The sequence below is a fragment of the Bos mutus genome, chromosome 7 (genome assembly GCF_027580195.1).
Source record: "Bos mutus isolate GX-2022 chromosome 7, NWIPB_WYAK_1.1, whole genome shotgun sequence".
In the NCBI taxonomy this organism is placed as follows: Eukaryota; Metazoa; Chordata; class Mammalia; order Artiodactyla; family Bovidae; genus Bos; species Bos mutus.
The window spans coordinates 1,701,022-1,723,913 of NC_091623.1; the positions used below are offsets into that span (position 1 = coordinate 1,701,022).

A 22,892-nucleotide genomic window follows, 5' to 3' on the forward strand; every position below is an offset into this window, starting at 1 on the left:
CAGGCAGGAGGGCATGCCTTCCCTCAGATGTCTCTGGGCCTTGGGTTTTCAGTGTCACTGGGAAAAGCCACATTGAGATGTAAAGCGGGGAAGGGAGTCTTCTCATGCCAACATGACACTCTCTCACTCCCCTCAGAGGCAACAGTGTCATCAAAATATTTGAAACCAGCTTTCCAATTAGCGTACTATGAGAAAAATGAGGAAAATCATATGTTTGCTCATGGGAAACCTTCCACCAGCGCTTCTAGGGCTCATCTCTGCCAGCCAGCACAGCTGCACAGAAACTCATCCTCCCCCTTTTGGTTTAGTCCTAAGAGCTGGGAACGTCAATATGATTTCCAAATGAGTGCTCCGACCCATCAGGGGTGCCTGGATTCAGGCTTCATTTGTTGAAGGGTCTTTCTTGCCCTGGAGAACTGGCCAAAACCTCTACCAATTAGGTGAAGCTCAGGCAGTCTTAGGAGCAATAACCTCTTTCTCTAAAGTTCACATGAGTAAACACTGACCAGCACTGTGGCTATAATCAGAAACAGTGCTCGAGTTTTTCCCCTTCTGCACAACTCCACATTCTGCATGATGGATATATTGGAATCCCAGTGTTCTTCAGGCAGCTGGCATCCTTAGGTTCTACTCAGAGCAAACACCCTTTTGAACACTGTTCCTTGACTTCCCTGGGATTCTAATACTATTCACAAGTACTCACTGGGCTCTCAGATGTAGAGAGACCTCCTTACTGCCTCCCTATGTATCTGCCTAAAGGCTGTGGACAAGTTCTTTACTGTTGCACCACATTAGAGAACATCTGGGTCAGATCGACTGGGTTGAATCGCTGCCTCAGGACTTAGTAGATGTGTGACTTTGGGCAAACTGCTTAACTTTCCTAAACTTCACGTACCTCATTTGTAAAGTGGAAGTAATTCCTATTTGCATGACCCTAATTCCTGTTTGGATGTGAAGATAAATATGGTAACTCATATAAAATAGCACAAAACTGCTCACAAAAGGACACCATAATTGTTAGCTTCATCATCGTCATCATTACAGGCAATGTCCATAGATGTCTATCAAGATACATACATGGACTCATACATTTATACATATAAATACGAATGCAGACCCAAATATAAATGGTCATCTCCCTAACACTTAATACAGTTAGAAATGAACCAAGACAAGGAACACAGGAAGAAAAGCAAGCTTGAGGCAGAGGCCCACACAAAAAATGAGGCTGACAATGGTGTTTAGAGCACTGAGTTGCAGTTGCTAGATACGTCCAACAGTGCATAAGACCACGTGCTAACCGTGTAAAAGTGATGATTCATGAAATATGCAAATGTACACAAACACAAAACAAAATGTCAGTGCTCATTCTGCCACAGGCTCCCTCTTTCCTCTCCCAGTAAGTAGGAAGTCGGTGACAGGAATAAAGTGGGTTAAATTTGAGCTCCAATAAGGAATTTGTCATTGCTGATAGAGACAGAGCTCTTCTTTGACACAAAGACTGACTCTGTAGTGGTCAAGGTAGCAGCCCCTACTGGGAAAGGTCCACCTACTTTAGGATCAGTTGGAGAATACTGAGAAAGAGCATTGTCAAGGCTGGACCTTGTGTTGGGCAACTTTCAAGGGTAATCAAAGGGTGCACTCTTTGGGACAGCAGCACTGTCTGCAGGAGAGTATGTCAGAGGTCGTCAGGGATAGGACTAAACCAGTGATTCCCAACCAGGGGAAATTCTGCATCCCCTTCCCCACAGGGGACGTTTGTCTATGTCTGGAGACATTTTAGTGTCTCTCATGACTGCAAGGGGTGGAGGATGGTTTCTCTACTGGTATCTGGTGGGTAAAGGCCAGTGATTCTGGCTAAATATCCTTTGACACACAGAACAAATCCACCTCCCTCCCAACAAAGGCTTATTCAGTCTAAAGTGTCATTTCTGCCCAGGCTGAGAAACCCTATGCTCAATTATTGGCCCAGCTTTAGTTTATAGCAAATATTTTCTTCAAAATCATACATTTATTTCTTTGTAAGTTTATTTATTTTAATTGGAGGCTAATTACTTTACAATATTGTATTGGTTCTGCTGCATATTTTATCTTTTGCAAATTTGTTATGCTTTCAAAGTACTGTCCTTTGTGAAATAAGAAGAATCATCATTTTTACTCCATTTTACAGTAGAGGAAATTGAGGTTTTGCGGAAATCTAACTCATGCCTCCTTGTCTCAGTAGCCCTTCTACTCAACAAAAAATAACTACTTTGTCTGAAAAAAATAAAGCTTTCTAGACATTCTCAAAAATAACAGACTGAGTTGGTTCTCATCTCATCCAAAAGCTACATTCCTATAATTCAAAGCTTTCAGACATTTCACTAGCAGGTCCTGCAAGGGAAAATAAGGCCCCTGAAATCTTACACACACTCTCTTTAGATTCCCAACATTACTGAAGACCATCTCTAACTCTGCCACTCTGTGAAGCACAGCCAGGTCGGTCCTAGTATTCGTAAGGCATCATACATGTCTAGACACATTTATTATATGTTATGAATTGGTTCATGTCTGGACATGGCTTGTTCCTAACCCAAGCTTGGTCAAAGGAGATACATGGCCCATTTCAAGGCCAAGGTAAGTAACGCAGTTTATATGAAACTCATTCTCACATTTTAAGACACTTAGCAACACATATTTAACAGCATCACATGTTGCACCAGCAAAGATGCTCCAACTCAACACAAAAATGTCCTGGGTATGAATGAGAGCACCCAAGTCTGCCCACTTGGTCAGAAGCTCCCCAGGAAAGACATTTTCCAGGAAACTAGGCATCTAGGGGTTCTCCCCATTCATCTGTCAGGACAAAAGGTGGCAAGCCCAAATGATTTTCAGAACTCTTCAGAATCTCAGGGGCAGGGGTATTCTTTTTACTGAATTTGTTCTTTCATGGGACTACTAAGTCCCACCTATTAAAAAAAAATAATTATCTTGGAGACTAAGAGATCTTGACATCCAAAAATTAATGCCCAGAATCATCCTTTCCCTTTCTCCCATCAGAGAATGTGCAGAGAAAATTTGTCCAGATCCTCTCAGAGATCCTATATTTCAATCTACACTTAAAGCAGACTAACTCCACCTAAGAACATACTTTGAACTCCCAAGATATTTTCACTGACAGACCACATGGGCATCCATAGATGGACACATCATTACTCTGGTGAAGACACTAACACTGACCAAATGAGTTAGTCATAAAATTAGATGGAGAGCAACATAAGGGTCTAGAACCTTGCTACTCCAAGTGTGGTCCATGGCTTTGCCCATCACTTGGGAGCTTGTTAGAAAGGTAGAATTTCAGGCCCACCGCAGACTTCAATTAGCAGTTTAACAAGATCCCCAGAGGATTCTCGGCATTTTAGAGTTTGAGAAGCACGTACCTAGAATTTAGCAACCTTTCCTAAAGCCTAACCACCATTCTGTGTTTTGGAAGTTAACAAATGTATTTTCACATATTTTTCCTCTAGTAAATGTATAATTATATGAGGTTAACATGCCACTAAAGCTTTAAATGGAGGCAGATCTGACTGATGCTTGAAAACATTTATATGGGCTGAACAAGGACATTTCTCAAACAGACTGAATGTCACCCATACTGCCCTACACCCTGCTTCTTCAGAGATCCACTTTTAATAAGATAATTACTAATAATCTCCAAGATTGGAAAAGGAAAACAAGAGAAAGGAAGGAGGAAAGTGACGTAATTCCAAAACAGCACAAAGCTCCTATCGACCAGTTTTCTACCTGTAGAACTTTAGGCGAAGACTTCATCATTTGCATGTGCTTCACTTAACCTGCAGTGGTTTAAGCTAGTGGTCCCCAACATTTTTGGCACCAGGTACGAGTTTCATGGAAGACAAATTTTCCATGGACAGGGTGAGGAGGGGGTAGTTTCAGGATGATTCAAACACATAGCATTTATTGTGCACTTTATTTCTATTATATCAGCTCTACCTCAGATCATCCAGCATTAGATCCTGGAGGTTGGGGAGCCCTGGTTTAAGCGTATGAGTCCATTCGGGAAGCCAGACGAGGCTCAAAGGGTACCACTGTCTCAACCACTGAATGCAGGTGGCTCAGTCCTAATCCTTCTCTAATTAAAACAACAACTTGTAGAGAAAAGACACCTAGGGACCCAAACTCACCTGCTTGTCACCTCTGGGAAAACAATGATACAATGATACTCTGGATCTTCTCCACCTAAGACTTCTTTTACCCTCTCCTGATACTCATGTTATTATTCAGGTATAAGAAGGACAAGACAGACCCACCTGGAATCTCCGCATGTCACGTGGGTTTCCCGCATTCTTTAGGCAATTTTGGTTACATTTGAGGAAAAATTTCAAGAAGAACCTGTGAAGAAACAAATTACCATGGTTAGCATTTCAGTCCTCCACAGAAGGGGAAAAAAAAAAAAGTAGTAAGTCACTTCCGGGTTGTGCATTCTATTCTCTGGGCATTTTCTGAAACATTCAGAATGACATTAGAGCCAGCCAGTACTTGGTTTAAAGCTTTAGTCTTCATTTCACACCCAAGTTAGACGTTCTATATGAAGAGAATGCTCTCCGTGGCGCCAACAGATCTCACAGAAGAATTAAGCCCCCAAGGAAGTATTTTCACTCATAGAAAGGCTAAGTCTTCCCTATAATTTAAGGCAGGTTCCAATTGGAGATAATTGCCTGAGAATTACTCATGGTCCCCAACAACAACATGTAATTTAAGCCCCGTAAATTCACAGATGATGAACCAGCAAAATACATGCTAGATGAATATAAGGACAAGGTAAACACTTTTTATCCAAGCATCTCCAAGTAAAACATTCTGATTAGGAGTGCTTATGAGAAGATTCACATACTGACTAAAGTCCATTGATTTCTCAAACATGAAAGGGAAAGTGAAGTTGCTCAGTCATGTCTGACTCTTTGTGACCCCGTGGACTGTAGCCCGCCAGGCTCCTCTGTCCATGGGGATTCTCCAGGCAAGAATACTGGACTGGGTTGCCATTTCCTTCTCCAGGGGACCTTCCTAATCCAGGGATCAAATCTGGGTCTGCCTGCATCTTTACCCTTTGAGCCACCATGGAAGCCCAAGTAAAATATTCTGATAGGAGTGCTTATGAGAAGATTCCCATACTGACTAAAGTCCACTCATTTCTTGAACATATCCCATATGTTTTCCTTACATGCCAGCTATAAACAAAAGCTATTTATGATAGAAGAAGGAATGTCCTGCTTCACAGCCACCTTGATCTCTGAATTGATTCCATAATGAGATCCATGGTTTTACTGGCTAGGGTGACCAAAGGTCTCAATTTGCCAGGAACTATACTAGTTTACCAGAGAAGGCAATGGCACCCCACTCCAGTACTCTTGCCTGGAAAATCCCATGGACGGAGGAGCCTGGTAGGCTGCAGTCCGTAGGGTCACTAAGAGTCGGGCACGACTGAGCGACTTCACTTTCACTTTTCACTTTCATGCATTGGAGAAGGAAATGGCAACCAACTCCAGTGTTCTTGCCTGGAGAATCCCAGGGACAGAGGAGCCTGATGGGCTGTCGTCTGTGAGGTCGCACAGAGTCGGACACGACTGAAGTGACTTAGCAGCAGCAGCATACTAGTTTACACCAGCTGTACTACTGTAAGTGTGAATAGTTCAAACCAGTCAATCTTAAAGGAAATCAACCCTGAATATTCATTGGAAGGACTGATGCTGAAACTGAAGCTCAAATACTTTGGCCACCTGATGCGAAGAGCCAACTCACTGGAAAAGACCCTGATGCTGGAGAAGATTGAAGGCAGAAGGAGAAGAGGGGATGACAGAGAATGAGATGGCTGGATGGCATCACTGACTCACTGCACATGAGTTTGAGCAAACTCTGGGAGATAGTGAAGGACAGGGAAGTCTGGAGTGTTGCAGTCCATGGGATCACAAAAGAGTCTGAGCTACTGAGCAACAACAACAAAATGAATAGTACGAACTTTAACTTTTAAAAGTGTCCTGCACTGGGTGATAAATTAGATGAGTTATTTCTACCTTTCTGTGAATCAGGAGAGTTATTTCTATATTTCTTAGGTGGGAGTTGTTGAAGTTCATCGTGGAAAGGCAGCATGATCAAAAGTGTCCGATCAGGGCATTCTTGTTAGTTACCTAAAATTAAACCTCTCGATCCACCTACTAATATGTTTGGGGAAAGCAGCATTTTAAAAGCTGCTGGAAGTTCTTCATTCCTTTTTACTTTTAGGGATGTGGACTTCAGGCCCACTTTCCCAAAATATTACAATGCATTAAAATGTTGCTCAGTTAAATTCTCATAGGAATTTTCCTGTCGTCACCTTTTTCCCCATTTCAAGTCCACACTGCAGTAAAATTCCTACTTGAATACACATAATTTGTGAGGAACTATCAAGCTGAGATGTCTGGATTTAGCTCTGAGTATAAAGTCTATCAACCAAATAGCACCTCTATAATGAGAGCACAGCACAGAGAAGCACCAAATTTAGGCAATTTCTGAAAACCAGACTAAGCGATGTCCCAACAGAATCTCTCTCCTCCCCAGTCTCTCAGACTCTGCCAAGAGGGAAGTATGGCATGGGAATAACTCTTTGAAGAGAGACAATGACTTTGTCAACCCCTAAAATCACATTTTAAAATGTAAACATCTTCCTGAAACAGCTCTTTCAACATCATGCAACGTTCAACTGTCCATCAATAAGACCTGGCTTCTGAACAATCCTTCATCCCTACTTCCAGGTTCTGTTCACAAAGTGTATCAATCTTTCTGAACAAGATAAATGACTCATGGCACACTGCTGAGCCCAGCTGCGTAAAATAAAATCCAGCTCAAAGAGCAACACTGGCCCATTGGCCAGTGCAGACCTGGCCACATGCAATAGGGGAATCTGGGGACAGGAGAGGGGTTTGAGGGCGTGGTCCCAATCCTAAGTGTCTCTGCACTGTCCCCACCTCTGAACTCGCAGACAGCAAGTGCCGGGAGCCCTAGCGACCACACATTACTGCTGGAAACTGTCTGATGTGGTAGAGGTCAGGGATAGTGAGTCTGCCATCTTGACCGGGCTCAAGCTTACATCCAAAGACACCTAAAGTGTGAAAACTGCCTGCTTCTTTCAAGCACAGCTGGTTGGAAGAGGATATTTAAAAGCCACACAAACCCCAGGACAGGGCTGATTATCACTAAATTGACAGTAAGAGTCGGCTTGGGATGATAGAAAAGCCATGACCCTTAAAAATATTCAGAATGAGATTCCTATCAAATTCTGACAGATACAGCTGTGTGACTTTTGATAAAGAGCTGAACTTTCCTGCACCACACTTCTTACCTAGAATCTGGGTATAATATCAGTCCCTATCATAGAAGGTGACTAAGAAAATTAACTGCAATGATACATAGTGTCTGGAACATAGTACACATAGTGATGGTGGCTGTCATAATAATAATCTCTTTCATGTATTAGGTGCTTACTTTGTGTTCAGAAAGCTGAGAACTTCAAATATATTTTCCCATTCAAGCCTCCTAAATAACCTCTACCTTTAATCCCATTTTACTGATGAGGAAACTGAGGTACAGAGAATGTAAATAAGTTGCCCAAAAGTTATTAAATGTGGATCAACTCAAATTTGCACAGAGCCTGTGCTTTTAACCATTGTGCTACAGTAGTTTTAATAATCACAGAAGTAGTGCATTGTTGATATTAATACTAATTGTACCATGGACAACAATGGTACAATGTACCACAATGGCAACTGCACAAATAAGAGTAATCATAAGAGTAATTATTAGTACCATTGTACCATTGTTTCCACGCTAGCAACCTGAACACTGTGGAGGGAGACGTCGCTGCCATTCTCCATCCAGTGGGCACCCCACTCCCACACCTGGTTCTCCAGGACTGATAGATAATATTCGCCGCCTGTGTATGTTTAAAGCCATTTGAGCCAGACACAACAGCCAGATTCAGGTTGTGTTGGAAGGAGCTGTCAGCACACCCTCTGCCATCTTCAAGTCAGACAACTGCTAGCCACCACGAGGGGGTCCATCTGGTGCCAAAATGGATTTTGAAAGGCAGGCAAACAGGACGTTAGCTCTGCCAGAGAAACAGAATCAAGGGAGCAGGGGATCTTCTGCCTCGGCGATGAGCCGGGCGAGGCGCCTGTCACCAGCCCATCGTTAGCACAAAAGCTATGCTGGGCACAAACCAGATCCCCGTTACCCCAAGCTGCCCTGTCACTTGGCACGCTGGCAGCATCTTCTGCCCGCCCTCTCGACAGCGGATCCCTCGCTGAAACTGAAGGCTTGACCATCTGTTGTGGGGAAGAGACAGCGTCAACTGGTGCCTGAGGCCTCACACAAGCCCTTATGTGGCAAAGACACTCGGAAGGGCCAGTTCTGTTGGAGAAAGCCAGCCCTACCCCAGGGGGAGCATCAGGAATTCTTTCAAAGTTTTCCCCCAAGTAGATGCCAAATGTCTGACCCTTTCAGATCAGACTTCCTTAAAGGAACTGCAAGGAGTTAGAAGCAGGAGTTAAAAATATCCCCACCGAAAGATGTGGCACACAAATTTTTTTTTGGGGGGGTGGTTTATCAGGCTGTTTTGAAGGCATCTGTAAACCTGGGGACACGTGCACATCTGCTGGTCTGCCGAGAAGATATCAGATTCCAAGGAGGAGGGGGGCTTTGAACAAAGGGGAGGTTAGCGTAACTCAAAACCACACTTTTGTCTACCAAATTACCACATTTTGTGTGGCGGGTGTGTTTGATAAAGTTGTTGTCAGGGAAAAAGAGTGCACAGCCTTATCCCAACCGTGGGAAACTGACCCAAGGCAAGACAAAGCCCCCATTGACCCCTTAGCGTTCCAGAAGTCCATAAACTACAGGAAACAGCCCAAGAAGGACCCAACTCCAGGCTTTTTTATTTTTTTGGATGGGGGAAGGAGTGGCAAGAAACCTGACACCTTTCCATTAACTTTCAATACAAATAATATTTTGTGGTCATACAGTGTTACATTATTCAAAACACTTCTAGCCTCCGAATCTCACTGAATCCTCACAGAAGTCCTACAGTTAGGCAGCTCAGGAATGCTCAACCCTTGTGAAAGGCAAAAAATAAATAAATAAAACAACTAAGATTCAACAAAATTAAGATATTTATTGAAAGACAAATCTAAACTAATACCCTATATATTGGCCCAAAGGACTCACTAATGTATGAGTTATCTCTGTGGATTACAGGACTTTATAAGTGACCTAAACCAACACTGGGCCTACCTTCTTCACCATGTATGTGGGAAAATTGAGAGGGCAGGAACACGATAATACTCACAGAGTTACAGTCGTTCTGAGAGCAAAAACTATTAATCCACATGTCTCGACTTCTAACTGCATGATTTTTCCAATGTAGTGTTAGTTTTTCAAAAGCCAACCCAATAAGAGCTCAACACTGGAGCTACTGCATTTTGCAGTCTACTATTTCCATTATGAAGGGCTTCTCTGGTGGCTTAGTGGTAAAGAATCTGCCTGCAATGCAGGAGACTTGCAGAAGACACAGGTTTGACCCTGGGTTGGGAAGATTCCCTGGAGGAGGAAATGGCAACTTGCTCCAGTATTCTTGCCTAGAGAATCCCATGGACAGAGGAGCCTGGCAGGCTACAGTCCATGGGGTCGGAAAGAGTTGGACATGAGTAAGCAACTGAGAAGGCAATGGCACCCCACTCCAGTACTCTAGCCTGGAAAATCCCATGGACAGAGGAACTTGGTAGGCTGCAGTCCACGGGGTTGCTAAGAGTCGGGCACGACTGAGCAACTTCCCTTTCACTTTTCACTTTCATGCATTGGAGAAGGAAATGGCACCCCACTCCAGTATTCTTGCCTGGAGAATCCCAGGGATGGGGGAGCCTGGTGGGCTGCCGTCTATGGGGTCGCACAGAGTCGGACACGACTGAAGTGACTCAGCAGCAGTAGCAGCAAGCAACTGAATACACACACACACACACCTCCATTAGGAAAGTGACAGTCATAAAACCCAGTGACACTCTAATGGAAGTTGTGTTTCAGTTCACCAACGAGGCTAATGTACGACATTACCCTCACTGAACATTACTGAACTGAACACACATATGTGTAGAACATAACTGCTTATTCAATGATTTCCCTGTATCACATTTTACCAACCAAGAGATATTCAGCATAAGGAGTAGTTTCCATGTGACGAGCACAGTGCTAGATACCAAAGGTACCACTAATACTACAACTAAGTCACTTCAGTCGTGTCCGACTCTGGTGCGACCCCATAGATGGCAGCCCACCAGGCTCCCCCATCCCTGGGTTTCTCCAGACAAGAACACTGGAGTGGTTTGCCATTTCCTTCTCCAATGCATGAAAGTGAAAAGTGAAAGTGAAGTCGCTCAGTCATATCCGACTCTTGGCGACCCCATGGACTGCAGCCTACCGGGCTCCTCCGTCCATGGGATTTTCCAGGCAAGAGTACTGGAGTGGGGTGTCATTGCCTTCTCCGAAGGTACCACTAGGCACCCCCAGAAGGAAAGTTATTAGTCAACAGGATAGGCCCAATCCATATAAGGATATAAAATAACAAAAAATCATCTCTGTATAGCCAGTACATGGCACAGGACTCAGAACCAATAGTTTTTTGGTAAGTATTTATACAGCTAAACAGAATCCCAGACCTCCCAAGGGTAGAAATAGGACCATTCTATGATGAAGACAGCAGTGGAGTACTCTAGACGGGTGCTTGGGTTAAAGATAAGATAAGCCTCAGTAAATTTCTCCAATTCCCTGAACCTCAGTAAAACATGAGAGTAACAGTACCGTCCCTTCCAGCCGCATTATGACTTTCATCATAATCCTACCTTTACTCTTTAATTAATTGTGCTACTTTAGAAAAGTTATTTCACCTCTCTGTGCCCTCTCTGTGCCTCATCTGTAAAATGGGAGCAAGAAAATCCTACTTCAGAGGGTTACTGAGAATTCAATGAGTAATATATGTAGAGTGTTAAAACAGTACCTGGCATAGAAGAATAAATAATTCTTTCTATCATCAACTGCTCTAATGTTCAGAGATACTGAAATTTTTCAGGTACAGAAAGTATTCTTTCTTTGAATGTTAAGGTTAAGAAAGGAAGCAAAGATCTATGTAACTGACAAGAACTATAGGTTTCACTGAATGACCTACAAAGAGGAAAAAACAAAAGAAAGAAAAAAACAAAAGACAGGTAATAATGACTAAAGTGGCTCTTTCCAAAGGCCAAGACACGAAGGGGAGGAAAGGCAGCAGCTTAAATCACAGAGGGTTCCAGCTAGTCACCCTAAAGGGCACACGGAGTAAAACCATCCAGTAGGCAACAGCCTGTACCTCATTAATTATTATGCAAAGCATCGCCATAGATCTGGGCTGAGCAGGTTGAGTTTTCACCGCCCCAACCCAAATTCTGAAAAATCACATTTGGATGTTTTCAGCTGTTCTCATAATGTCCAGGCTGGAAAACAAAAGCATCAGGGCACACCTAAACCAAGACATAAAAGCCCCATTTGCAGTCTTCAGGCTCCCTGAAAGTTCCTCTGACTTCTCCCTGCAGATGGTTACGTGGCAGACGATCCTTCTCAAAGATACTCCAGACACGGAGACTCACTCCGCCCAGTGAGGGAAACAGCTGTGTGGAAACAGCTGTGGGGTCCCTTCTGTGTGAAACTCAAGCTGCTCCTGCACACACTCGCTGGAGGGTAGAGAGGCAAAGGCCTCATGATTCAAAGGTCATCTTAGGAGGAATCCTTGCCACAAACAGCGCCATCCTCTGGGCTCTGCCACCGAAGCACAGAACCATCTGCCTCTGAGACTAAATCTACTGCCCAGATGTAACCAAGAAGACTTTCCTGGAGTACAAGGGTTCTCTCAAATTAAAAATATTTAACCAGAAAGCACCTATTCCCACCCAGACGCCCAAGATGCCAGGAACTGTCTCCGAAATACCACTGCTACTCCATGGGAGCCCTCCGTGAAGAGGTAAACACAAGTCCATAGCCCCTGCCATGAAAAACAGATCACCCTTGAAAACAGGGGACCGAAACAGCTAGAAAGAGAAAACTTTATTTTCAATGTCAACACTTTTGGGTTCTAGTACACAGAAGAAGTTGTAGAGTACAGTTCATCCATGTGAAAATATGATACCCGCCAAGTCTGCCAAAACCCCAGGGATGCCACCAGGGCGGGCTGAGGAGGCTGAGCCTGTGTGAGGGCAAAGGTTTCTGACTGTCCAGCTGACCTCCTCTCCTTCTCTGATAATGCACCGCTGAGAGAGGACCCGCCTTGACTCAAACCCCTGCAGTTCTGTCTGAGAGACTGGAAATTCCAGAAGGGGAGAAATAGGATCACGGAGGGGATTCTATGTAGATTGAAGCACATTCTCTCCTCCCTGCCTGAGGTGGGAGGTGGAATGACACTAAGCTGTGGCTCTATCTTGGGGATCCCAGGGGAAGAGCATGTGGCTGCCCTTATTCTTGGCCACTGACTTCTAGGAGTTTACCTTCTCCCCTGGCCAAGGTCCTTTAGATCTTAGGCATTTCTGGAAAGTGTTCTCAGCCTAAGGGATGAACATGATCAACTTGAAAAGCATTCATGACCTCAGAGTTCAGAGCTAGGCTGTGATGGAAGGACATAATCAGTGGCAAGGATTTACTCCCCAATCCCCTCCCAAAAAAAGGGGTGGGGGTTGGGATAGCATGGCAGCAGACTAGAAAATTTAAAAATAGTTTTCAATAAAAGCACCCACAACAAATAGGTTTCCTGATGCTAGAAGTCAAATCTGAAAGGTGGGGAAAAGCACCAGGATAGCAAAAGGGGAGAGGGAAGGCCAAAGAACCAGCGGCCAGTAGGGAAAGAATAAACTGCAATTCTTTAGAAATGACACACGGAAGGGATGCCAGGGCAAGGGGGCTGTAGCTTACACCAACTGCTGCAAGGTTACAATGGAAATTAAGCGAGAATTTAATTAAACCCCCAAAGAACTGAATTAGGTGTTGCAGAGAAGGCGTCCATCTTTAGGGACACTCTTCTACAAAGCTTACTCAACTGTCAAGTGTTTCTTGCTTAAGTGTATTAAGGTATAAACCCTGGCCATGGGCAGACATTTTGAGTCACCCTAGTAGTTTTCTTTGCAGCAGGAATGAGCAGATAATAAACCCAAGTGTTGTCCATTGATGGAGGAAATGGATAGAGAAGATGATGTACATATACGCAATGGAATATTACTCAGCCATTACAAAGAGTGAAATAATGCCATTTGCAGTGACATAGATGAACCTAGAGATTGTTACACTGAGTGAAATCAGAGAAAGACAAATACCAGACGATATCACTTATATGTGGAATATAAAAAGGGGTACAAATGAGCTTACTTACAAAACAGAAATAGAGGCACAGATTAGGCATAGCAAACAAACTATGGTCACCAAGGGGGAAAGGGGGTAGGATAAATTGGGAAACTGGGGTTGACAAATATATAAAATAGTGTATGTGTGTATATATATACACACACATACACTATATATAAAATAGATAACTAATGAGAGCCTACTGTCTAGCACAGGGAGCCTTATTTAGTACTCTGGAATGACCTATATGGGAAAAAAATTGAAAAAAGAGTGGAGATATATATATATATATATGTATGTATGTATGTATAACTGATTCACTTTGCTGTACAACAGAAACACATGTTGTAAATTCATTATACATCAATGAAAATTAAGAAACAAAACAAATTCCAAGTGTTTTTCCTTCTCAGAGCTGGGCACAGACAGAATAAATTTGTCTGAAACTGTTTCCCTTACAAGGGTCACGATCTGCAAGGAATCATGCAGCACAGAGTTCCTACAGACCCAGGGTAGGATCTGATCCAGGCGTTGGGTCTTGGGATTCTGAGTCACCGAGGCAAATCCTTCCCCAGGCTGGAAAAGACGCAAGTGTCACTTGGCTTCAATAACCATGACCCATCCCACAAAGCCAGACATATGAGAAAGGAGGAACCCCAACACTTAAACTAAGCAGATACTACAGCAGACACACAAGTACACCACATGCAAGACACTGTTCTGAGTGCTTCACATGTATTAACTCACTCACTTTTCATAACAACCCCATGAAGTACTATCTCTAGTCTCATTTTATGGATAACTGTACAGAGGGGTTATGTAATTTGCCTAAGATTACCTGTCTAGTAAGTGGTAGAGCTGGAATTTGAACGTAGGCAGTTTGGCTCCAAAACCCACATCCATGAAACTACATTCCTTTGTACGTTATATATATATGATAGATATGGGCATACAGATCATTGACCATATCTAGCCAGAGACGGGGAAACCTGGTGGGCTGCAATCTATGGGGTCGCACAGAGTCGGACATGACTGAAGCGACTTAGCAGCAGCAGCAGCAGCAGCTATACTCTTATCAGCATTATCAAATTCATTCAAGATTAGAGCTGAAGTCAGCATACAGATTTCTGGTATTGTCACTGGAATAATCCCAATCGTAACTGTTAATGTGTTTCAATTTTGCTTATGAAAAACCTTCCTATTTCAAATACATTAATAGATTTTAACCATAATGAAAGACCAGTAAGTCTTGTAATAGAGCCAAACCAAGTTCAGAGAATGATGGCCAAAGCAAAACCAGTGTAACCTGGGTCTCTTGGGAGGAGTCAATGAATATCACCTTAAGGATTTAGTTATACTATCCGTGGTTACCAGTTCCACAAGTCACTATCTTTCAATGTCTTTCTTGCCAACAGAAAGCCACAGGTTAAAAATGAAAGGCTTTTAATACCCCTCTGTTTAATACCCATGTGTATAAAATTTTGAAGCAGATTCATTTAGAATCTGATGTTACGATTTCACTTTTCCTCTAAGGACTCAAAGAGTTTCGATATTAATTTCCCCTGTGGAGGTGATAAATATCAGAGAAATATGAAGTTCAAATCTACAGTAACGGAAACACATGGGTTTTTTTGAACATGCAACTATTTTTTTCAAAAGTTTATGAAGTATAAACATTCAGTGTCATTAATTTACTTCCTATAATCCTACTTATCTTCCAAGTAGAGCTTAAATGCACTGAGTCCATGAAACCTGCCCAAGAACCTCAGCTAGAATTAATCACTTCCTCTTCCATTCTGGTACAGCTCTGGTCACATTTGGTCTTCACATCTTGTACTCCAGTTACTTGAGTAACCATCTGCCCCCTCCATAGCACTACAGACACCTTCAGAGGGCCTCTCTATCTCCCTCAGCACCAGGGACAGCTGTATTTGTGAAACAGTAAGTAAACATCTTACATGATTGACCGTTAACATTAATGGCAGTTAACTTTGTATTATAGCACAAAGATTATTTCTTTCTCCTTTCCATTCTTTTCTCTACTTTCTTAATTTTTTCTGAATAGGCACTACTTTAAGATAAGACAAGCGAAAACTTTTTTTAAAATTGAAGTGAATATCATTCAGCATGGAACCTAGGGAAGGCTTCCTCCATTCTGCAACGGATAAGTTAGGAACTAAAAATGATGAATGTCTTTGTGAAAGTCTTTATTCTCTAAGATTTGCCAGTTAATTCAAATGAGAACACTTAAGAGCTATTCATCTCACACTCTGTAAGATGTCGATCTTAGTTTCCCATATGCATAATTCATAAAAGAATATCAACTGGGCAGATTCCACACCATTGGTGTCCTCAATCTCCTACTTTAAAATTCCTCAACATCAACGTTTAAAATATTATCTTTAAGCTAAACTTGCCAGTGTTCTTGAAGCACTTAAGCATAACCCAAAGGCATAAAAGGTCATGTAATTAATAGTATGAAATGGATCTCCTTTCTGCAAAATCTTACAGACCCTTCTGATGACATTGTTGAAACTCAGTGATTAAAGTTTTTGGCTATTTGCTATTCCTTGCTTCAGGCTATTTCTACGTCATCCATTAATTCAGTCAGTACCTCCTTCATTCAGGAAGTGTTTACTAAGCACCTACTACGTGCCAAACACAAGCACAGAGACAACTTCACCCCCCTTACGGAAGCTCATCAAAATGCAGTTCTCAAAAAAAAAAAAAAAAAAAAGCAGTTCTCAGGCCACCTGTGTCAGAACTGCCTGGGAAACCTGCCCTTGTGGGAGAAGATTAGGGGGTAAAGTACTCCAATAATTCAGGTATACACTGAATCTTGAGACTTGACACTTAATTTAATTTTTAAAGTCAAAAGTCATGTCAATAGCATGTGATACATGCAATGATAGATTTACATACCAAAAAGAGTGAACTGCATGGAAGAAATGGATGTCACATCATACATCATTGAAACTTAGCACAAAAACTTATGTCAAATCACCTCGGAGTAAAAAGAAAACTCAAATTCACTCACCCATCCCACCTCCTGACCAACATAAGCCACAGAGAAAGAAAGAAGTGCCTAGTTACCATAGAAAGCTAATACTTGATGAGTTTTTGCTTCAAGGGAAAGAAACGAGCTCATTTTTCTACCAAAAAGGAAAGATGAAGGCATCAGCTGAAGAAGTCCTTTCCCAAGAGAAAAGCAAGAAGTCTTGTCAGAATGAAAATTATTTTGAAACCTACTTAAATCAACACCCCTTAAAAAAACCTCACTCCTTTTGTCTGTTCACTTTTCAGGATACATCCTTCCCCATCCCAGCCTCAGCATCACTCTCTGTTGCCTCCTATCCTCCAGGCTCACATACCACTGGGGATAACGACTTTAATTTGAGCAATGGCTTTCATCGAAAAAAATCACTGCATGACAACACGCCACAAGTGAAGTTCAGACAAAAGCAAGTGACTCCTTAATTTGGATTTAAAGCTCAGGATCAGTCTCCAAATAAAAATGACCAGTGAGGGGTCAGGCCCACAGAGCACTGACAATAATCTCATGAGCTCCAAATTATTCCAGTTTATATTATAGGCTATCTAATAAGTCTATGTGTTCTAGTTCATAAAAATATAAGAAGAAATTTATCATTTTAAAATCATAATGCAAAATAGAGTCTGACATGTTATTAAGCACTATTTCTCATGATATCATAAGGCTGCTGATGGAAAATGAAACTAAAGCAATATTGGAGACAAACAATGACATAATTGAGACTTTCTGAGGGTGCTTTGCAGCTCACAGGTCACACTGCCTTGCCCTCCCTTCTCAACATGTTACTCTTAAACAGCTTCAGTTTAAAACAAAAACACTCCAAACAAAACTCCAAGGAAGCTTTTATCACAAAAATTGGTCAATCATCTAATAAAATGGAACAAGAATTTAGAAATTATCTAAGTCCAGATATTCTTAACCTGGAGTCAATGGATGGTCTGCGTCAGGTTCTTGAATACCTTAATGTTGTATCCAAAGTTTTACCCACACTTTTTTTCCTGTAGAACGTGTCCATAGTTTTCACAAGATTGTGGAAAGAATCAGTGAGTTGACTGCCCAGAATCCTTTGCCACCCATTTTGATAACCACCCTCCATACTTCTTTTGAAGAACTTTCTTGTTTTCACCCAGGAGTCCTTGTATCTCAGCAGTATGAAGTCATTCCACACTTGGGCCAGATTACTGCCTGTGATCCTGACCTGACTAGTCACAGCACCCACCCCTCAAACTCTATGACTGCTACAGAGACAAGCATGTGACCCAAGTCTAGCCAATCAAGCCTAATCCAAGCCTGTGGCAGGACTTCTGTTAGAGTCACTCAAAACAGAATTGGGCTCCATTCTACTTAGAGTTGAACCTGGAAAATGTGAGGCTGTGTGTGCTGGAAAACTTTATTCTCCAAGATGAGTCCATAATAGAACATAATCCATGAGTATCCCACCTAACAGGGATCACAGAACAAGGAAACTCTACTAGGTTGGGGAGGAGAGAAGGTAGAGAAGCTATCTTCAGGAAAGGAGGCAGGCAGGTAAAGATGGAGATGTCAGCAGAAGGGTGAAGCTGAGAAGGTAGCAAAAGGGAGGATCCTCAAAAAGCGTAAGTAAAAGAGAATATTCTGCTCTATTGGGCCCTGGTAACAATCAGGCTGTACAATTTCAATGTCCTATGACCTCCTCTCAACTCACTGTCCAGATAGATAGATAGACTGACAGATAAAAAGTCCATTGGACAGCAAGGAGATCAAACCAGTCTATCCTAAAGGAAATCAACCCTGAATATTCACTGGAAGGACTGATGCTGAAGCTAAAGTTCCAATACTTTGGCCACCTGAAGTGAAGCGATGACTCCTTGGAAAAGACCCTGATGCTGTGAAAGACTGAGGGCAAGAGAAGAAGGGGATGACAGAGGATGAGATGGTTGGATGGCATCAACAACTCAATGGACATGAGTTTGAGCAAACTCCATGAGCTGGTGACATACAGAGAAGCTGAGTGTGTTGCAGTCCAAGGGGTGGCAAAGAATTGGACATGACTTAGCGACTGAACAACAACAATAATAGGTCTCTCCATGCAGGTAACAACAATGAGTGAACCAGGCTGCATGTAACACCTGAGACAGAACCAGGAACTATAGGAAGTGAAGAGAGGATGTCCTGGTCCACATGGGGCAGCCTGACACTTCTCCAGCTAACTAACTTCAAGGGGGAACCTGGGAAGAGTGTTGCCAGAGTTTCCCATTTTAACAGAAGCTGGAAATACATATTTAGTGTGAAGCTTGCCCATCTTTCAGACAATGTAAGGGCCAACTTTAACAGGTCTGGGAGTAGAGTCCCAGTTCATATCTCTTTCTCTAAACTATAATAACCAAACTAGCAGCAAGTCATCCATCTGTGAGGCTAGGGAAGGGCTTCTTTGGGCCCATTTTTAATTTAAAAAAATAATAATTTTTAAAAAGGAGCCCTTTGGCTCCACTAAATAGGACTCTTAGTTCAGTTCAGTCTCTCAGTTGTGTCCAACTCTTTGCAACCCCATAGACTGCAGCACGCGAGGCCTCCCTGTCCATCGCCAATGGACTCTACTCATAATTTTAAAAAGCAGCTTCTGCATTTGAGATAATGGCAAGTTTTGTTTTGTCATTTTTGAGAATCCTTGTCATTTGAAATCCAGATGTACTTAAGCTTAATTTTCTTCCAGACTTTTGGCAGCTGACAAGTTCAGTTCAGTCACTCAGTCATGTCCGACTCTTTGCAACCCCATGCATGCCAGGCCGCCCTGTCCATCACCAACTCCCAGAGTTTACCCAAACTCATGTCCACTGAGTCAGTGATACCATCCAACCATCTTATCCTCTGTTTTCCCCTTCTCCTCCTGCCTTCAATCTTGCCCAGCATCAGGGTCTTTTCAAATGAGTCAGCACTTCACATCAGGTGGCCAAAGTATTGGAGTTTCAGCTTCAACATCAGTCCTTCCAGTGAACACTCAGGACTCATCTCCTTTATAATGGACTGGTTGGATCTCCTTGCAGTCCAAGGGACTCTCAAGAGTCTTCTCCAACACCACAGTTCAAAAGCATCAATTCTTCAGTGCTCACCTTTCTTTATAGTCCACCTCTCACATCCATACATGACTACCAGAAAAAACATAGCCTTGGTGAGATGGACCTTTGTTGGCAAAGTAATGTCTCTGCTTTTTAATATGCTGTCTAGGTTGGCCATAACTTGCCTTCCAAGGAGTAAGCGTCTTTTAATTTCATGGCTGCAGTTACCATCTGCAGTGATTTTGGAGCCCAAAAAAATAAAGTCAGCCACTATTTCCACTGTTTCTCCATCTATTTGCCATGAAGTGACAGGACCAGATGCCATGATCTTAGTTTTCTGAATGTTGAGTTTTAAGCCAACTCTCCTCTTTCACTTTCATCAAGAGCCTCTTTAGTTCTTCTTCACTTTCTGCCATAAGGGTGGTGTCATCTGCATATCTGAGGTTATTGATATTTCTCCCGGCAATTTTGATTCCAGCTTGTGCTTCTTCCAGTCCAGCATTTCTCATGATGTACTCTGCATAGAAGTTCAATAAGTGGGGTGACAATATACAGCCTTGATGTACTCCTTTCCCAATTTGGAACCAGTCTGTTGTTCCATGTCCAGTTCTGACTGCTGGTTCTTTACCTGCATACAGATCTCTCATGAGGCAAGTCAGGTGGTCTGGTACTCCCATCTCTTTCAGAATTTTCCACCGTTTATTGTGATCCACACAGTCAAAGGCTTTGGCATAGTCAATAAAGCAGAAATAGTTGTTTTTCTAGAACTCCCTTGTTTTTTCAATGATCCAGCTAATGTTGGCAATTTGATATCTGGTTCCTCTGTCTTTTCTAAAGCCAGCTTGAACATCTAGAAGTTCACGGTTCACGTATTGCTGAGGCCTGGTTTGAGAATTCTGAGCATTATTTTACTAGCATGTGAGATGAGTGCAACTGTGCCGTAGTTTGAGTATTCTTTGGCATTGCCTTTCTTTGGGATTGGAATGAAAACTGACCTTTTCCAGTCCTGTGGCCACTGCTGAATTTTCCAAATTTGCTGGCATATTGAGTGCAGCACTTTCATAGCATCATCTTTTAGGATTTGAAATAGCTCAACTGGAATTCCATCACCTTTACTAGCTTTGTTCGTAGGGATGCTTCCTAAGGCCCACTTGACTTCATATTCCAGGATGTCTGGCTCTAGGCTCCAGGATGTCCACTCAGAATTTTAAAAAGCAGCTTCTGCATTTGAGGCAATGGGATGTTTTATTTTGTCATTTTTGAGAATCCTTGTCACTTGAAATTCAGATGTACTCAAGCTTGATTTTCTTCCAGACTTTTGGCAGCTGACAAGTTGGGTGAAGGGAAAAGTCAGGAAAAGCATCTGCAACCAGATGCACTTTTATCAGCATGAGGCTGTCCATGGACGTGAGTACAGACAGAGGGAACATCATCCACGCCCACCTGTTCACAGCTGGATTTCCTAAGGCACTTAATTCAATCAGAAGCAGTAAGTTTTTAGTAGCATTTTACAACCAATTAACCATGCTGGAAACAAAACACCTGACTCAATGCCTTCCTCCCAGCTTCTGAAGAGTCTGTGGCCTGGAAAGTCAGCAAATTGGAAAAAATATCTATGAAAGAGGACACAGCCAACCCAGTATAAACAAGCTTTCTCTCCTTACATTTAATGGGAGGACACCTGCATCTGGCCAGGCCTCACTGACATGGGAGTCATTCGTGTTTTCACCTCAAGCCCCCATTTCACTCAGCGGGTCCCAGGCCCCCATTTCACTCAGCGGGCATTTACAGGGATCATTCCAATGAATCCCAACATGACATTCCCTGATAGGTCCCATTGATAGCCCCATTTCACAGATGAATATACTGAGGCTAGAAACATTGGTAAAAGAGACCTTGGGCAGTAAGTAGCAGAACCAGGATATGAGGCCAGTTATAGTTCATAATAGAGAGTAAGACTACAGAGCAAGGCTCCCTGCCCACTCTTGGACCAAGTTAAAAGTGAAACTATATAATAAGAGTGGGTTTCTGTTATTTCTGGGAATAAATCTCCTTGAATGGAAAACAGGTATTCAAACTTGTGCTAAGTTCTATTAGCAATAATTCTTTGCTAAATCAATAATAAAAACAAACTATACTTTTTAAACTATGCTTCACTTGAAAAATGATTTCTTTTCTAATTGCTCTGCAAAAAAACTCTTGAAGGATGTATCAGTAATGGGTATAGTTGCTCTCATTTGATGGATTGATCTACTGAGGCTCAAAGAGATCAAGTGGTATGGCCTAAGTCACCCAGTTGCTTACTGGCAGCCTCTGTTCTGACCCCAGCCTTGGAGGCTTCCTTTTACTTCCACAAACAAGCCAAACTCTTTCTCACTCTGGGCCCTGGAATGATCTGACCCAGTTCTTTCTCATCCTTTAGTTCTCCCTTAGACATCACCTCCCCAGGGAGGCCTTTGCTGCATCCTACCTCAGCAGCCCCCTTCAGTCCCTATCACTGTCTTTTTTCACCCAGAGTCCAGAATAAGGCTCAACATCTGGCAGTAAAATATTTGCTGAATGAATGAACAAGTGAAAAAATGCCTGAGGGAGTCCCAATGTTCTGATTTTCCTAACTTTCAATAGGGATAGATTGGAAGTTTGGGTTTGATATGTACATACTGATATATGTAAAACATAGCTAACAAGAACCTACTGTATAGCACAGGGAACTCTGCTCCTGTAATAATCTAAATGGGGAAAGAATTTGAAAAAGAACAGATACGTGAATATGTATAACCGAATCACTCCGCTGTACATTTGAAACTAACATAACATTGTTAGTCCACTGTGCTCCAAAATAAAGTAAAAAAATTTAAAATATATAACAGTGATTAAACAAAAGGATTTTCTCATCACTTCCAGGTAGAACCCCATGAAAGGCAATAGATGAAAATGAATCCTGCCCCAGAGATATTTAAGGGCCATCTGCTGAAATGAGACCATGATGGGCGACCCTCCCTACCTCTCACCAAATGTACACACTTGATCTTAAATGCCTTTTCCAGTTGACCCAAAGCTAGATTATTAATTCTGATGGGATGAACCACAAAATATGGTAGAAATAAGTACAATGGTGATAAATGAATAGTTTTCCTTACTAAGCAAAAGCACAGCATCTTCAAACTTAACCAGAGAAGTTGTCAGTGGGTGTGAAAGGCTAGAGTTGGGTCTCTAACTCTTCCCCCTGAGTTCTCATCTCTTTCTCTCTGGGGTGCAAGGGCTACCACGTGGAACAAAGAAGAACCTGATTGAAAGCCAAGAGAATCCCCCCAGCTCAGGCCAAGAGCTGTGGAGACAGCAGTACTTGAACCCCAGAATGTGTT

At 42.4% G+C, this 22,892-nt stretch overlaps 1 protein-coding gene across 7 annotated transcripts in view; it reads right to left on the minus strand.

The window, feature by feature from the left end:
• EBF1 (EBF transcription factor 1) overlaps window positions 1-22,892 on the minus strand; it is a 409,074-nt gene that overhangs the window by 145,980 nt on the left and 240,202 nt on the right. For all 7 annotated transcript variants that reach the window (XM_005897517.2, XM_070373017.1, XM_005897516.2 and 4 more), the window contains exon 7: window positions 4,311-4,392. In XM_005897517.2, the coding sequence (XP_005897579.1) occupies window positions 4,311-4,392 (82 nt within the window). The remainder of the gene's footprint in view (window positions 1-4,310; window positions 4,393-22,892) is intronic.